The following is a 14,630-nucleotide window of genomic DNA, read 5'->3' on the forward strand; positions in this document are numbered from 1 at the left end:
AAATATTGATTTTGTATTTTATATATATATATATATATAACTACTTAATTTACTCACATAAAATTAATATACGAAAGTATAGATTTATGCGCAAACTTTAAGTATTTACTTAAAAAGTGCTCAATACGTAGGTAGAGCTAGTTAGTAATTTATAAAATATATATGGCGATTAAGCTACACTGAATATTCCGCGTTTCATCCACTCTAGGACTCTCCAGGCTTATGTGCCAGGCGCATAAGCCTGAAGAGTCCTAGAATGGATGAAACGCGGAATATTCAGTGTAGCTTAATCGCCATATATATTTTATACATTACTATATATAATTGGGGAGATTAGTGTCCATTCGATTATAATCCAGTAAGAAAGTTGTAAAAAAAAGACGAAAAGATATTTTGGGATGGAGGGGTACTGCTCGCACACGTGAAGCAAAAAAAATCATATTTGACATTTTCGTTATTTTTTTTTTTTTTTTTAAACAAAACACTGTTTAATTCACCGTTAAAAACTAATGTAATTTAATGGATAAAAGTGCACATATTTGTTTTTCAACGGATTGCTTTAAAATTATATATTCTGACTAGCAAAAGCACCCGTCGTTGACTGGGTTCAAAAACAGCTTACAGAAAATGGACTCTGATTTATGAAAGTATGATAGGTTATGAAAAGGAAGGGTTGTAAAGAGATAGCTTCGAATTTGGGGGTATCAAAACCAAAGCAAAATATGATGAAAGTAAAGATAAAATAGATAAACCCCATAATTTATTATGCCATACCTGTTCACACTGAAACACTTATCACAATATTCTGTGGATCTATATTAAAAAAACCTTGTTAAACTTTGTGACATATTTCCATTTTATTGAGGTCAGGCGCGAACGAACACCCCATAATTTTATTATACCATATTTCTTTAAACTGAAACATAATTATCAAAGTATACTTATGCAGATAGATATGAAAAGTCTTTATTAAAGTTTGTGCCTATTTCCATTCTATGGAGGCCAGGCGCGAACGCAGACCCCACAATTTTATTATACCATCCCTATTTAAGTTAAAACATACTTATCAAAGTATTCTTATGTACATCTATATCAAAAACACTTGTAAACGTTTTTTTTTTTCATTTTTAAGTTTTTTATTTCCATACTTTGTGGACCAGGCGTGAACGTAGACCCCACAATTTTAATGAACCACCGTTCTGCCAGATCAAACATACCCATTCCTGTGTCTCGATACATCTTCTATCATTATATTTAATCAGTTTTTTAAAATAATCAACCATATAGGAGCCTATTTGTGACCAGACAGACACACACACACACAGCTTTATATTATAGATAACTGAATAGCTCTAATTAAGCTAATTATGTTCTAATAATATGAGCTCTAACTAAATATGTAAGAACATTTTTTTTTTATATTCATATTTTCATTTTTTTTAAATTTTTAATTCGTTCTGGAATAAAAAACAAAACAAAATAAGTTTGTTTACAGTAAAGTAATTAATATCAGCGATAGTAGCTGCTGCTACTTCTACAGATTGTTTTTAAAAATAGAACGATTTTTTCCATGACTTAAAATTTTTTTTCATAATTTTAAATTTCTTGCTACCACAAGAGAAAGCCGGTTACAGTTTTATTTTTAATGGATAAATGTAGTAAAAAGATTGATTTATTTAACAGTGGGTGTCTGAAGAAATTTCTTTTTACAAAATTTTCCAAACTCATCATGTTGAAGTCTTTTTTTTTTTTTTTTTAACACAACAAAAAAATGAGCTGTCAAAAAAATTTCGGAATCTATTAAAAGTGATATCTCTTCTAGTTAATTTCCAAATTTCATGACGAAATTCTAAAGAGAAACGCGGTATGACCATTTGCACATGAGGGGGAGTTATTATAAAATCTTACCGAAAACGCCATTTTATGATGTTAACATTTTTAGCACTTTATTTGCTTAAAACTCTTAAAATATATAATGTACATTATTATCTATTAATTCATTTGAAAGTAAATTCACTTTTGAACAAAACGGTGGTATTTTGAGGACTTAAGGTGGTTTGGTTTTCAAAATATGATGATTTTAGCAGAACCCCCTTGAAATCCATAATTATCCAAAGTGTTTTATCGTCCGTGTGTATTGTTATATAGTGTCAAATATCCTTTGTAAAAAAAAAAAACAAAAAAAAAGAGTCAAGAATGAATATTTTAATGAGAAGCAGTGGTGTACTGTCACTTAATCTATATACCTATAAAATTGTTTTTTTTCTCCCTCTGACATTGATATTAAAACCTTACTTTTTCTATTTAAAAATGATAAAAACAAACTTTTTAATATACTCAGTTATGGATATGTGAAGCAACTAGATGAAGGTTAACTAATTTGCATATTCCTTTGAAAAACGAATTCTAATTAATTACTTATTCATTTTTTATAGATTCTTATTAGATGATTAGTTTCATTTCACTATTATGCTCAATTCTATTTAAGCATAGTTTCTACATTCTTCATAATTGCATAGAATTTAAGATGAAAACGTTATAGCGTACAAAAATATTTTTATATATATCCATTCACAGCTGAACATTTTGCTAACCGCATTTCATTTCCTCTGATGATTATTGAAAATCCATGGATTAAGGAAATCAACATAACCCCTTCTTTATATTCCTTTTGTCAAACAATAAATTCTTAATTCGAATATATGTGTCTATGTTGTTTTTTTTTTCAGAATTTAAATATAACCACAAAACTTTATATATATATATATATATATATAGTAGAAATGGTAATTAATAAAAATCTGAAGTGCTCAATACTGTTGTAGACCAAATATGCGTTTTATTTTTTATTACCATTTTTTTCTGTTTAGTTACATTATTGTTTCAGCTATGCGATCGTTTTTCGGCCGTCATGTAGCCTCCACTATAAACGAACATTTCTGTAAAGTCTGAGGAGGCTACATGACGGCCAAAAATCGGTCGGGTAGCTGAAACAACAATATAACTAAACAGAAAAAAACGGTAATAAAAAATAAAACACACACATATATATATATATATAAGTGAGCTTGTCAGTGTGTATGCGAAAGGCCTCTACCAAACTCCTCTCTGAATATTTGGTCTACAGAATTGAAATTTGATACATGGGGTATTTGGATCTTTAGCACACTTTTCAATTTGGTTTTTAGCAGGCAAAAATTGCTGCTAAGGGGTAAAAATTGAAAACAAAAGAGTTGGCTGTGCCAGATTAAGTTGAATAAAGCACCACTCCCGCTGTTACTGCTGCACATAATAATAAATAAGAAATCTGAATGAATTAAAATATAATATTTATGCATATTTTACGACCGGGCAACGCCGGGCAGCCTGTAATTTTATCCAAAAAAGAAATTGGGCAGTTAAAGAAACGTGAAATAAAGATTGCAAAAAGAAAGAAAAAAAAAAAATAATAGAAAACTTATTTGGCAACTGATGCTTACCTCCGCCTCTCCCCAAATTTTTTTTTAGTGCTTTGTTTCTTTCTCTTTTTAAAAATTAACTTGGCATTTTTCCCTCCTTTTTTTTTTTTCAGGTAAAATAGTAGATTTTAAACATCCCTGTTTTATTTTTATATTTGTTATTTTTTATATCTTGGCAAAGATAATTTATTTTTGAATCTCATCCAAACAATGTGTCACCAAACTGATCAGTTCCAGAACTAGCTGAGTGAGGAAGTACACACACTCTCTGCAGAAGGAACGAGAGTAAAGGGTTTGAGAAGAGACAGAAAATGGCAGTGAGTTTATCAGTGATACCACACGGAAAGTACACACCTAAAGCCCTTTATGAAGAGAAGACAAATCGACTAGGGTACATGTGTTTGTGTATACACTAGAAACTGTGTTTAACATTTTTTTTTTTTTATTCTTAAATCTTTGAGTTTCCTTGTGTTTGGATACTCCAAGAATGGTAATGAGCCGGCCACCAGATATTATTTTTACATCTGTTTATTTTTTTTTAATTTTTTTTTTTTCAACTCCACGTGATATGTGTGATCCGGAAAAAAGTCCGATTCAAATGACATTTATCAACCTCAGATAAAATGAAAAAACAATCATTAACCAACAAGCAGCCACAAAAATTATTTACAAGTTCAGACCATGTAACAAATGCCAGCAATGCAGTTGTAAACAGTATTGTTTAACAATCTGACGTTGTCACTCTTAACCACAAAATGAAATATATATACACATATATACTAAAAAAATGTTACCCAGCGTGAGTTTGTAAAGCCCAAATTAAATATTATAAAAATACCTATAAATCAAAATCTCAAAATTAGTTTTCTTCTGCTCTACAGCTATAGGTTTAAATAGTATTAATACCTGTAATGATATTCTCTTGTGTTTATAATTGAATATTCTAATCTTTATTACTGTCTTTGATTGGTGAGAGAGAGAGACACCAGAGGTGGTGGTGATGGGAGATCAAACAACATACAGTGAAAGAGAGTGATAGTTTCAAATCAAAAGATTTTTATTATTCTATGTAAGACAAAGAATACATTTGAAATAATATAACTCCTTATCCTATAGGATTTCGATGGCTACCATCTCTTCAGAGGGGAAAATATTAGCAAATAATTATAATGGTTTACACCTTATTTGCTAAAGTCAGTGAGACATGGAAAATCACAATTAAAAGTTGTTTAAGTATGAGAAAAGCAAAATCAAGGTGAAAATACATAAACTTTAATTTCACCACAAATTACTAAAACGTATAATTAATGAAACCTTGGCCGTTAAAAATTAACAAAAGGCGTAATTTCTTCCCAAAGAAAGAAATAGCAACAAAAAATAAATAAAATTCCTCGACAACTACTATTAGATGACGGCATGAAATCGACACGCATGCTTCTTTACCTTATATGATCCACTGGACCTATATAAAAATGTTTTTTTACCGGACCCATTATATAAACAAAGGAAAACTGCTCCAGGAAAATGCCCACTTCTGACCATTACATTGTGATGTGGATTACTCGAAATACAGTTTGGATCATTTTACCGCACAGCTTCCAAAGACATTCACTTCGGATTTTACCATGCAATTTGGATGTGGATTTTTATATCCTTTTCTTTAACTTCCCTTACTCCATGGCATTTAAATACTTAAACAACTTTTAATTGTAATTTTCCAGGTCTCACTGACTTTAGCAAATGAGGTGTAAACCATTATAATTATTTGCTAATATTTTCTCCTCTGAAGAGATGATAGACATCGAAATCCTATAGGATAAGGAGTTATAATATTTCAAATGTATTCTTTGTCTTACATAGAATAATAAAAATCTTTTGATTTGAAATTTAACCATTTCACGTCATAAATTTTTAAATTTATCGAATGACTAAAATTTTATATATATATATATATATATATATATATATATATTAGTGGTGGGACGATTAATCGGAATCGGAATCGTTAATCGTAAGAATCGTGTATTTTGGGAGGTATCGGAATCGGAATCGCATCGTTAAAAAATACCTTAATTTTCCGATTCCTTCATTACGATTCTTTTAGTCTGATGTTGAAAAAAAGAAAAAAAATTCCTGATATTTCTAACCGCAAGAGAGAAATAAAAAGAAACCGAAGAAATTCATTATTAACAGGGCAATGCTTAGTGCCCCTCCCTTACAAGGTTCATTCATTCAGATCTATTGTAATCAAAACTACAAAAGAGTTAACTTGAAAAGAAGTATGCAGGGCTCTACATTGCGAGTAAAAATAAAAAAAAACGCTTATCTTTTTAGCGATTGTTTTTTTTTACTGACAAATCTTCTAATACTGAATGAAAATGCTTTTTCAACTTATATTTTCTTAAAATAAAACGAGCAAAGTCAAATTATTTAAACAGTAAAAGGTTTAATAGAACAATATACTTTTTTTCTCTTTTTTTAAAAGAAGGCTTTTGAAAGAAATATCTCTAAAATGAAATTGATCACGTTGTATTATTTCGCAAAGTTTTGACAGTAGTCGGTTTCTTTTGAAGTTTCAAAAAAATCGACCCCATACCTATCTCTTCCAAACCTAAAGTTATTAAATAACCCCTTCGTTAATTTAAGGGTAATTAATTCGATTCAGTCAAGTTTTTTTTTTTTAATTTCATTGAAATAAAATCCATTATATTTTTTTTTCTCCATAAAGATAAAACCCTGAATTTGATTATATTAAAAGCAGAATAATATAATCTTTTTTCTAGAATTTTAAATTGAAAATTAAAAGGGTTTTGTGCAGTTCTTTGCCGAACGAAAAAGAAATTAATATATATATTTTTAAAAGGTTTTGTAATCAGTTAATTTTTATGTCATTTACGATTAATTAAATAATTTCATTTTAAAAAGTATTTATAAATAGAATTTTACTAAGGACTTATAGTTGGGTTTGTATTACTGTACACATAGATTCGAAAAAGTTGTCAAAAAACAAATATATAACAAATAAATGTTATCAAAGGCAAGATAAGTTATTTTTCTACCTAACTGGATATATTTTTCGGGTTTTTATTCAATGTAACATGTTTATTCAGCTCGAAAAGCATACAGTGTTTACCGAGGTATTGGAAAATTCAAAATGGCGCCCGACGCTCTCTTTAACACGGTAAGTTTGGGAAAAGATGTTATAAATAATAAACTAGACAAAATACTGCTAGAAACTCGCTCAATGTATGTTACCGTGACATATTTTGATATATATTCGGTGTTTTTTTTAATAGTATTTTGTCTAGTTTATTATTTATAACACCTTTTCCCGAACTTACCATGTTAAAGAGAGTGTCGGGCGCCATTTTGAATTTTCCAATACATCGGTAAACACTGCATGTTTTTCGAGCTGAATAAACATGTTACATTGAATAAAAACAAAAAAAATGGATCCAGTTTGGTAGAAAAGTAACTTATTTTGCCTTTGATAATATTTGTTTGTTATATATTTGTTTTTTGACAACTTTTTCGAATCTATGTATACAGTAATACAAACCCGGTTATTTTGTATCTACGGCGCCATGTCACGTGGTATATTGTTTTTTTTTTCATTACGCACGTTCATTTATAAATTATTAAATTAAATATTTATCTTTTTTATATTTAATTAGTATATATTTTCTTTCTCTTCCGCTATATTTTTTTATTTAATTCATTAAATCTGTTAATTATGAGGACCAAAATAATGAATCGTGTGTATTTATTCTCTAATTTTCTTGTTTTTGTTCTGTTATATAAATTCTATTTTATTTGTTTTTTCTCTGAAGGATAAATTCTATTTTCTTTGAGTTTTTTTTTTTCTGTATTCCAATTAAGTAAAATAAATTTTCTCTAGAATAAATTTTGCTAATTTTTCCGTTTAGTTTGCTATATAATAATTTTATTTAATCCAAAACACGACGGTGTAGACATAAAATATCTCTTCCAAAGTTAGGGAACATATTTGGGAACTACCGACCATAAGTATAAAACTACCTGGTATATTTCAAAACAATAAATTCCCTAGGAATCGGAATCGGAATCGTACTTGGTATCGGAATCGTTAATCAATATTTTCCTGGAATCGGAATCGTATAAAAATTAGGAATCGTCCCAACACTAATATATATATATATATAAGCTGAAAAGATATTTTTCACTAAGTAGCGAGCTTTGGAAGATTGTCAGTGAAAGCAATACAATCGCCAAAAGATAAGCGTTTCATTATTTCTAGCCGCCTATTTGAAAAATCACTTGCAATGTAGAGCCTAGTATCACCTTTAGTGAAGATTGAACCTTGAATCTCCAGAAGACTTTCACTTAAAACTGATTATTACCTAACAATTTTATTTGTTGTGGCATGCCCATGTGATGCATCTGAAGAAAGTCGGAAGTTACATCAGACGCGACACTCAAGATGAGAACAGTAGTCCAATTGACCCAAATAGCACAAATTATCAATCCCCATCTCAAAAATTCTGAATCATGATGTGATGTATGTTGAAATAATTGAAACCAAATGCAAAGATGGCAGTAATTGTGAACAGATAAAATGAAAAGCAAACCTCATGGATTAGTGTTGCATAATGAACACGCAATTCATGTAATGTGTACATGTGTCATTTGGTTTTGATAGGAAACACCTTAGTAAATTTATACTTAGATAATTAATTAGTGTACTTTACTTGTGCAGATGTAAGTGTTTAATATATATCTAATACATAAAATTAAGCCAGTCTATCCCTGGAAGTTGGACAGCGATACCTTTAAATTTGACAAATTGATATTTGCTTCTGTTCTAGCCAACTTATCTTGTGGATTGTGGTTCCACGTTCTTCAGAATAATAAATTGTAATTTTATTTGAATCCTTTCACAAAATACTTTATCCAACTAGGCATATCTTTCAGATGGATGTTTCTTTGTTCTTAGCAACAAATTAAGCTACTAATAATTATAGACAAGGTTCAAAAGAGAGTCGCCAATCTGATAGGCCCTGAACTGGCATCTAAGCTTCAGCCTCTGTCCCATCGATGAAACGTTGCATCCCTCTGCCTGTTCTACAAGTATTTTAATGGTGAATGCTCTGACGAACTACAGACACTTGTGCCCCCACGACGTAGACACCCTCGACAAACCCGACAGGCAGCTAAATCCCACTCCCACACAGTAGAGATCCCTAGATGTAAAAGATCTCGAGTAGTTTCTTCCCCAGAACCGCTAGACTCTGGAATTCCATTCCAGGTCCCTGCTTCCCTAACTGTACTGACATGCAGAAGTGTAACGTGAACCGACATCTTGCTGCCCAAATCCAACCATAGTGCCCCACTATTTGCTGCTCATGATAGTAGCCCCCTACACCAAAGTAGCAATGTGCCTTGTTGGGGTGAAAATGTAATTTAAAAAAAAACATACCGATACATTCTTTTATTTATCATTATGAGACAACATATATTATTATTATTATTATTATTATTATTATTATTATTATTACTATAGAACCAAAGGTGCAAAAAATTATAAAATCCCTGGAAATTTAGAATTTCACAGCAGCATGTGACATCAAACATTGTCTTTAAGCAATGTCCTACAAAATTTATTCCGTCATCTTGATCCAATTATGAATTTCATTTTTAAATTTAGAAAAACATTATTCAATTTGATTTCTTTTTTGGTTTGTGATTAACCACTTTGCATTTTGGTGTATACGTAAAAAAAAAAAAATCAATTATTTTACTCATATTTAAGAAGAATGAATTACTTCCTGACATTTTGAAATTTGAAGGGAACTTGCAAGTATTGAAACTGTCAAAAAAAATTCATAGCAAATTCTTATGTATTCAAAGTTTAAAAGTTCTGGAAGCTGAAAAAGTCAAATAATTTTATAAGAGGTTAAAAAAACATTATCTTGACAGAATTGGTTATAGCTTTATAATAATTTGCCTCAATAAATAGTTTTATTAGGTTTCTGAATGTTTTGAGTTATAAATAATATATATATATGGTAATAAAAAGGTAATAATAGTATTATATATATATATATAGTAAGGAATAGCAATATATAATAAGTAGTAAGATTGTACAGCTAGTAAATGAAAAAGGTTTAAGGCTCCTAAAAACTGAATTGAATTAAAAACTAGAATTGTCCGCAAGGCTCATGGCATAGTGGAAAAGAGTGGTTTTGGCAAATATTCAGGTGTAAAGTTATTCTTCTGGCGGTTGAAGGTTTAATCTTCAATGCTGGTCGTATTCAAATTACAATTGAGAATAGCTGACGAAACGAGAGCATGCTACCCTTGTGGATAAAAAAAAAAAAAAAAAAAAAAAAAAAAAAAAAAAAAAAAATATGGTATCATTTGAAATTCTGTACAGATCCAGGGTTTGACAGAAAGATTCCAAAGTTTTATAGGATACACCTGAAGAAGGTCAGAGGTTACATCGATCAAAACTTGAACATAACACTCAAGATGAGAACAGTAGTCCAAAGAAAGAAAATAATACACATAATAGTTTTATGACAAACCAATATTATAATACTTAAATTTAACTTTCAAAACACTCCTTAAAAAAATAATTTGATGAAAACAAACAACCAAACAAACAAAAAAAAAAAAAACAGAAGGAAAAATAAAGCACAAACCAAACCTGAAAGCAAAATGACACCCGGGCAATGCAAGAAAGAAGAACTAATAACCAAAAAAATCTGAGACTTTTCTAAAAGGAAAAACTACACATCAACAAATGGAATGTGCATATTACGTTTCTGAATTTTTGAGATGAGTATTGGTTCTTTGTATTATTTGGATTTATTGGACTATTGTTCTCATCTTGAGTATGATTTTCACAATGTTTTGGTCAATGTAACCTCTGACTTTCTTCAGGTGTTTCTTGTCAAACTCATAACCCTGTTCTGTCAAAAATTCACTTTTACCATGACTAATGTTTGTGCAAAATTTTTTAAAAATCCAAGGCGTGGTTATTGAGAAAAGTGCAAACAAACGAACGGACGAATGATCTTGGGGTAATTTTACCCTTATAAATCCCCCTAGGGAAGGCAACTAGTGTTATTCTGAAAAATCTGTTCTGGCAAAAATTTACTTTCACCATGATTAATGTTTGTGTAGAATTAAAAAAAAAAAATTATTGAGAAAAGTGTGAACAAACGAACGGGAGTGAATTACTAGATCCAATCCCTCTTTTGTCAGGGGACCAATAAAAGGTTCCATCCAAATTCCCGAGTTCGACAAGATACACCTGAAGAAGGTGCATAGTTTAAAATCTTCAGATGTTGATAAAGTTAATCAAATTGTTTCTCTTAAGTATTTAAATAATTGGTGCTTCTTTAGAATTTAACCTTTTCAAAACAAAGATACAGAAAAATCTTTAAAAAACTTTCTGGTGTGTGAACCCATCGCAGAACGAAGTTGTCATATTCCAAAAATCACGTAAATTGATAAAGTACTTTTTTTTTTTTTTAACTAAGTAAAATCAAATTTTATGACTAAGCGAGATGTAACGTTTTAACTTGCCACGTTTTAAAAATAAGGGGAAGAGAAACCTATCTGAATTATCCAGATCAAAATCAACCTTCTAATGGATACAATTTTCGTATTAAAATTGTAAGAAAATGATTCGCTATATATATATATATATATATATATATATATATATATATATATATATATATATATATATATATATATATATATATAACAGTAAAACACCCACACAAAAAAAACAAAAAAACTACTTGATGAATTTTACATAATTTTTGGAATATATCTTCGTTCCGTGACGGGTAGGTGCACTATAAAGTTTTTTTTTGTTTTTTTTTAAAGATTTTTGTATTTTTGTTTTGAAAATAGGTTTAATTTTTGTTTTGTGGCAGGTACATACACCATAAAGATTTATTTTACGATTTAGCTTTTTTTATTTTTATTTTTATTTTTTTTTTAAATAGGTTTCAATTCTAAATAGGCAGGCAGCGCATATTTTGATAATCTCTTGTAGAAGAGCCGAGGAAGTGTTTCTAAAAGCCGCAAGTTCAGCATGCGTCAAATTAACTGCTACTACATACGTTAGTAAACATCGTTGTAATTCTTTCCCTGGTGAGTTCACAGGAGTGTTGAGATAAATGCTGTGTTATTTTATACGTGTGTGTGTGTGTGTGTGTGTGTGTGTGTGTGTGAGAGAGAGAGGGCAATAACTAATTCGAAACAAGTGCAATCCTATCTCCAAGAATAAACAGTATCAAGGCAATAAATAAGAAGGGCACCGGATTTTGAGTGAAGACATATGTAAGTAAGCAGTTAATATGCAAAAAGAAAAAAAAAAAAAAAAAAAAAAGTAGGCGTCGAAAAGATGGTGGTGGGAGGGGGGGGGGTTATAGAAAAAGAGAAAATCTTGTAAAAACAAGACATGTTGGTACAAGGTAGCCAGGATGAATATGTTTAGCAAGTGAAATTTAATGATTTTAAAACAAAATACACTACGTATTGAGGAGGTGGGGTACGTGGAGTGTGAATGGCTGAGGCAGGAAATGCTAAAAAATGAAGGAAGATGTCAAAAACGAGATAAATACATAAAAAGAAGAAGAAAGAAACATGGGCGAAAACAGCTTTTAATAATGTGTTTTAATCCAAGATTAAAGGAGATGATGGGGGGGGGGATAAAAAAAAAGATAGATATTGCTGGATGCCAAAATTGATATTGAAATCATAGGAAATGAGAGATGGCAAACGGTAGGAGTAGGAGCTGGTGCAAAGTGAATTTGGCGCCCTAGGAGGCAAGCCCTTAAATATGTGACCTCCCTTGAAAGTTTTGGTAATGTAATGTAGGTGCAGCACCCCTGTTACTACATCATTTCTAACTTCTCTCAAAATACTGCCAATAACATTCTTTTCATCTTTCAGCTTTATTATTTTTTTTCTTCCATACAAATGGGTTACTGCATCTATCTTACTAATCTCTTATTCTTAGATATGGTGCAATAAAAGAGTCTCCATCAAACACCAACTTCTGCTCACTCACCACCATATCGCATCCCTGTGCTTGTTTTAGAAATACTTTAATGGAATTTGCACTAATGAGCTCACAGCACTTGTGCCCCCTTGAACTACTTATTCCCAACTAACCAGACAAGCAGTAAATTCCCACCCCTTCACTGTTGAGGTCCCTAAATGCAGAAAAGCCTTCTACTCGAACAGTTTCTTCCCTCAGACTGATAGACTTTGGAATTCCCTTCCTGTTTTCTTCTTCCCTGACTGTACTCACCTGCAGAAGTTTAAATGTAATGTGAACAGACATCTTGCTGCTCAACTCCCCATAGTCCCCTGTTAGATCCAAATAGTAGCTCCTTACGTCCTAGTAGCAATATGCCTTGTTTGGGAGGGGGGGATTACTGCTACTTTTTGTCTAACCCCACTTCCATACTGTACACTATAATTTTCTCTTAATTTTAAAATTTATCCAATTTAGTCTTGAATTTCTGAGACCTCTAAGGTGTTGGGGTTCTTGGCGATTGCCTACTTTCAGCAATGGCAAAAGTTACCTTTTATGCCAAAGTAGAAGTGAGGATAGTGGGCAGAGTATTGAAAAAAAAGGAAAAGAAAAAAAGGAAAAGAAAAAAAGAAAAAGAAACAAGCCGAGCATGCAAGGTCCTTCTTCATGAGTGAAAAATTCACTTTCACTATGACTAATGTTTGTGTAAAATGGTTATTGAGAAAAGTGCAAACAAATGAATGGATGAACGATTTTGGAGCAATTTTACCCTATAATGGTCCCTAAGGAGTGGGGGGGGGGCGCACCCAGAGTTATCTCGTAAAATCCGTTCGGCAAAAATTTAATTTCACCATGACTAGTGTTTGTGCAAAATTTCAACAAAATTCAAGGCATGGTTATTGAGAAAAGTACGAACAAACGAACAGACAAACGGGAGTGAATTGCTAGGTTCAATCGTTCCTTTGTCGGGGAGGGAGAGAGGGCGACCAAAAAAAGAAAAAGAAAAAAAAAAAGAAAAAAGAAAAAGGAAACATTTGATTCTTTTGATTCAAGTGTGCATTGGAAAAATATTTTTTTATTTAAGATAAAAATGAACCATAATACTTGACATTTGCCTTTAAACTTTAATTCACACCTAAAATTACATGTCTTTATAAGTCACCATTTACCAAGGCCAAAAGCCACCTGAGGATAAGGATTCATAAGATTTTTAGTAAGCTGATAGGGAATACTATGAAAAGACTGAACGATGGGCAGAATATGGCTGATTAAGAGAACAGTGTGACAGGTATTTGTTGATACTGAACTTGAAAATGATCACGTTAGCTGAGAATCAGCTATGCAGTATTGTGTTCCATAGATGAAAATTCTTGGAAAAGTAACTCTGCTCATGGAAGTTCTGTTTGGTTTTAAATGCACAGAGGAAGAAAGGAAAGTTCTTTCTAGTGGTTATAACTGGATGAGTTCTTGCTGTGAATGTTTTAGATGGAAGGAATCTAGAGACTGGAATGCAGTTGAATTTTAGTAAGTAAAAAAGTTTTCCATTTGGTAATTTAAAGTCTTCAAAAATATTTTTTAAATTTCAAATATTCACAATATAGTAAACAAGTCAGCCATTTTTATCCATTATTAATATACTAGCAGGGATACCTGGTATTACCCAGGATAAAAGTATAACATATTTCGGTGCTTATTTAGAATCACACTCGATTAAAAAATAAATACAGAAAAATCTTTATGATGTACGTCCTCGTCAGGAAACGAAAATGTCATATTTAAAAAAAAATCACACAAATTAATCAAGTAATTTTCTTTTAAAAATCAAGAAAACCAAAATTTACAATTTTTAGTGATTAAGAAGTTTCAATTATTTTGAATACAAACAAAATCTTTGTACTTGAATTAAATTGTTGCCCTTAAATTTGGGTAAAATTGAAAACAATATGGCCGTTCCTCATAATTTTTTTTTTTTTTAAATAAGTGTAATTCTAAATAAGCAGGCATGTTCCTATTAAAACTGCTATCTCTCTCTCTCTCTCCTAATGGACATATACACAGATAACTCTTCTTTATTTTAATTTACATCCTCACCAAGAGGTTAGACACAAGATCAAGTGTGGGTTCCAAGTTTC

The 14,630-nt window shown here is 30.8% G+C and overlaps 1 protein-coding gene across 5 annotated transcripts in view; it reads right to left on the bottom strand.

Moving 5' to 3' along the window:
• The window catches only part of LOC145276959 (uncharacterized), a 148,675-nt gene extending 136,940 nt beyond the window's left edge, over positions 1–11,735 (bottom strand). For 4 of the 5 annotated variants that reach the window (XM_080128530.1, XM_080128505.1, XM_080128513.1 and 1 more), the window contains exon 1: positions 11,576–11,602. In XM_080128530.1, the coding sequence (XP_079984656.1) occupies positions 11,576–11,587 (12 nt within the window). In that variant the 5' untranslated portion in view covers positions 11,588–11,602. Of the gene's footprint in view, positions 1–11,575 lie in introns of all 5 variants that reach the window. The other variant, XM_080128520.1, reaches the window with a different exon arrangement.
• Between the last annotated feature and the right edge of the window lie 2,895 nt (positions 11,736–14,630).

This window comes from Euprymna scolopes, chromosome 1 (genome assembly GCF_053919585.1).
Source record: "Euprymna scolopes isolate OS-2025 chromosome 1, ASM5391958v1, whole genome shotgun sequence".
Classification (NCBI taxonomy): Eukaryota; Metazoa; Mollusca; class Cephalopoda; order Sepiida; family Sepiolidae; genus Euprymna; species Euprymna scolopes.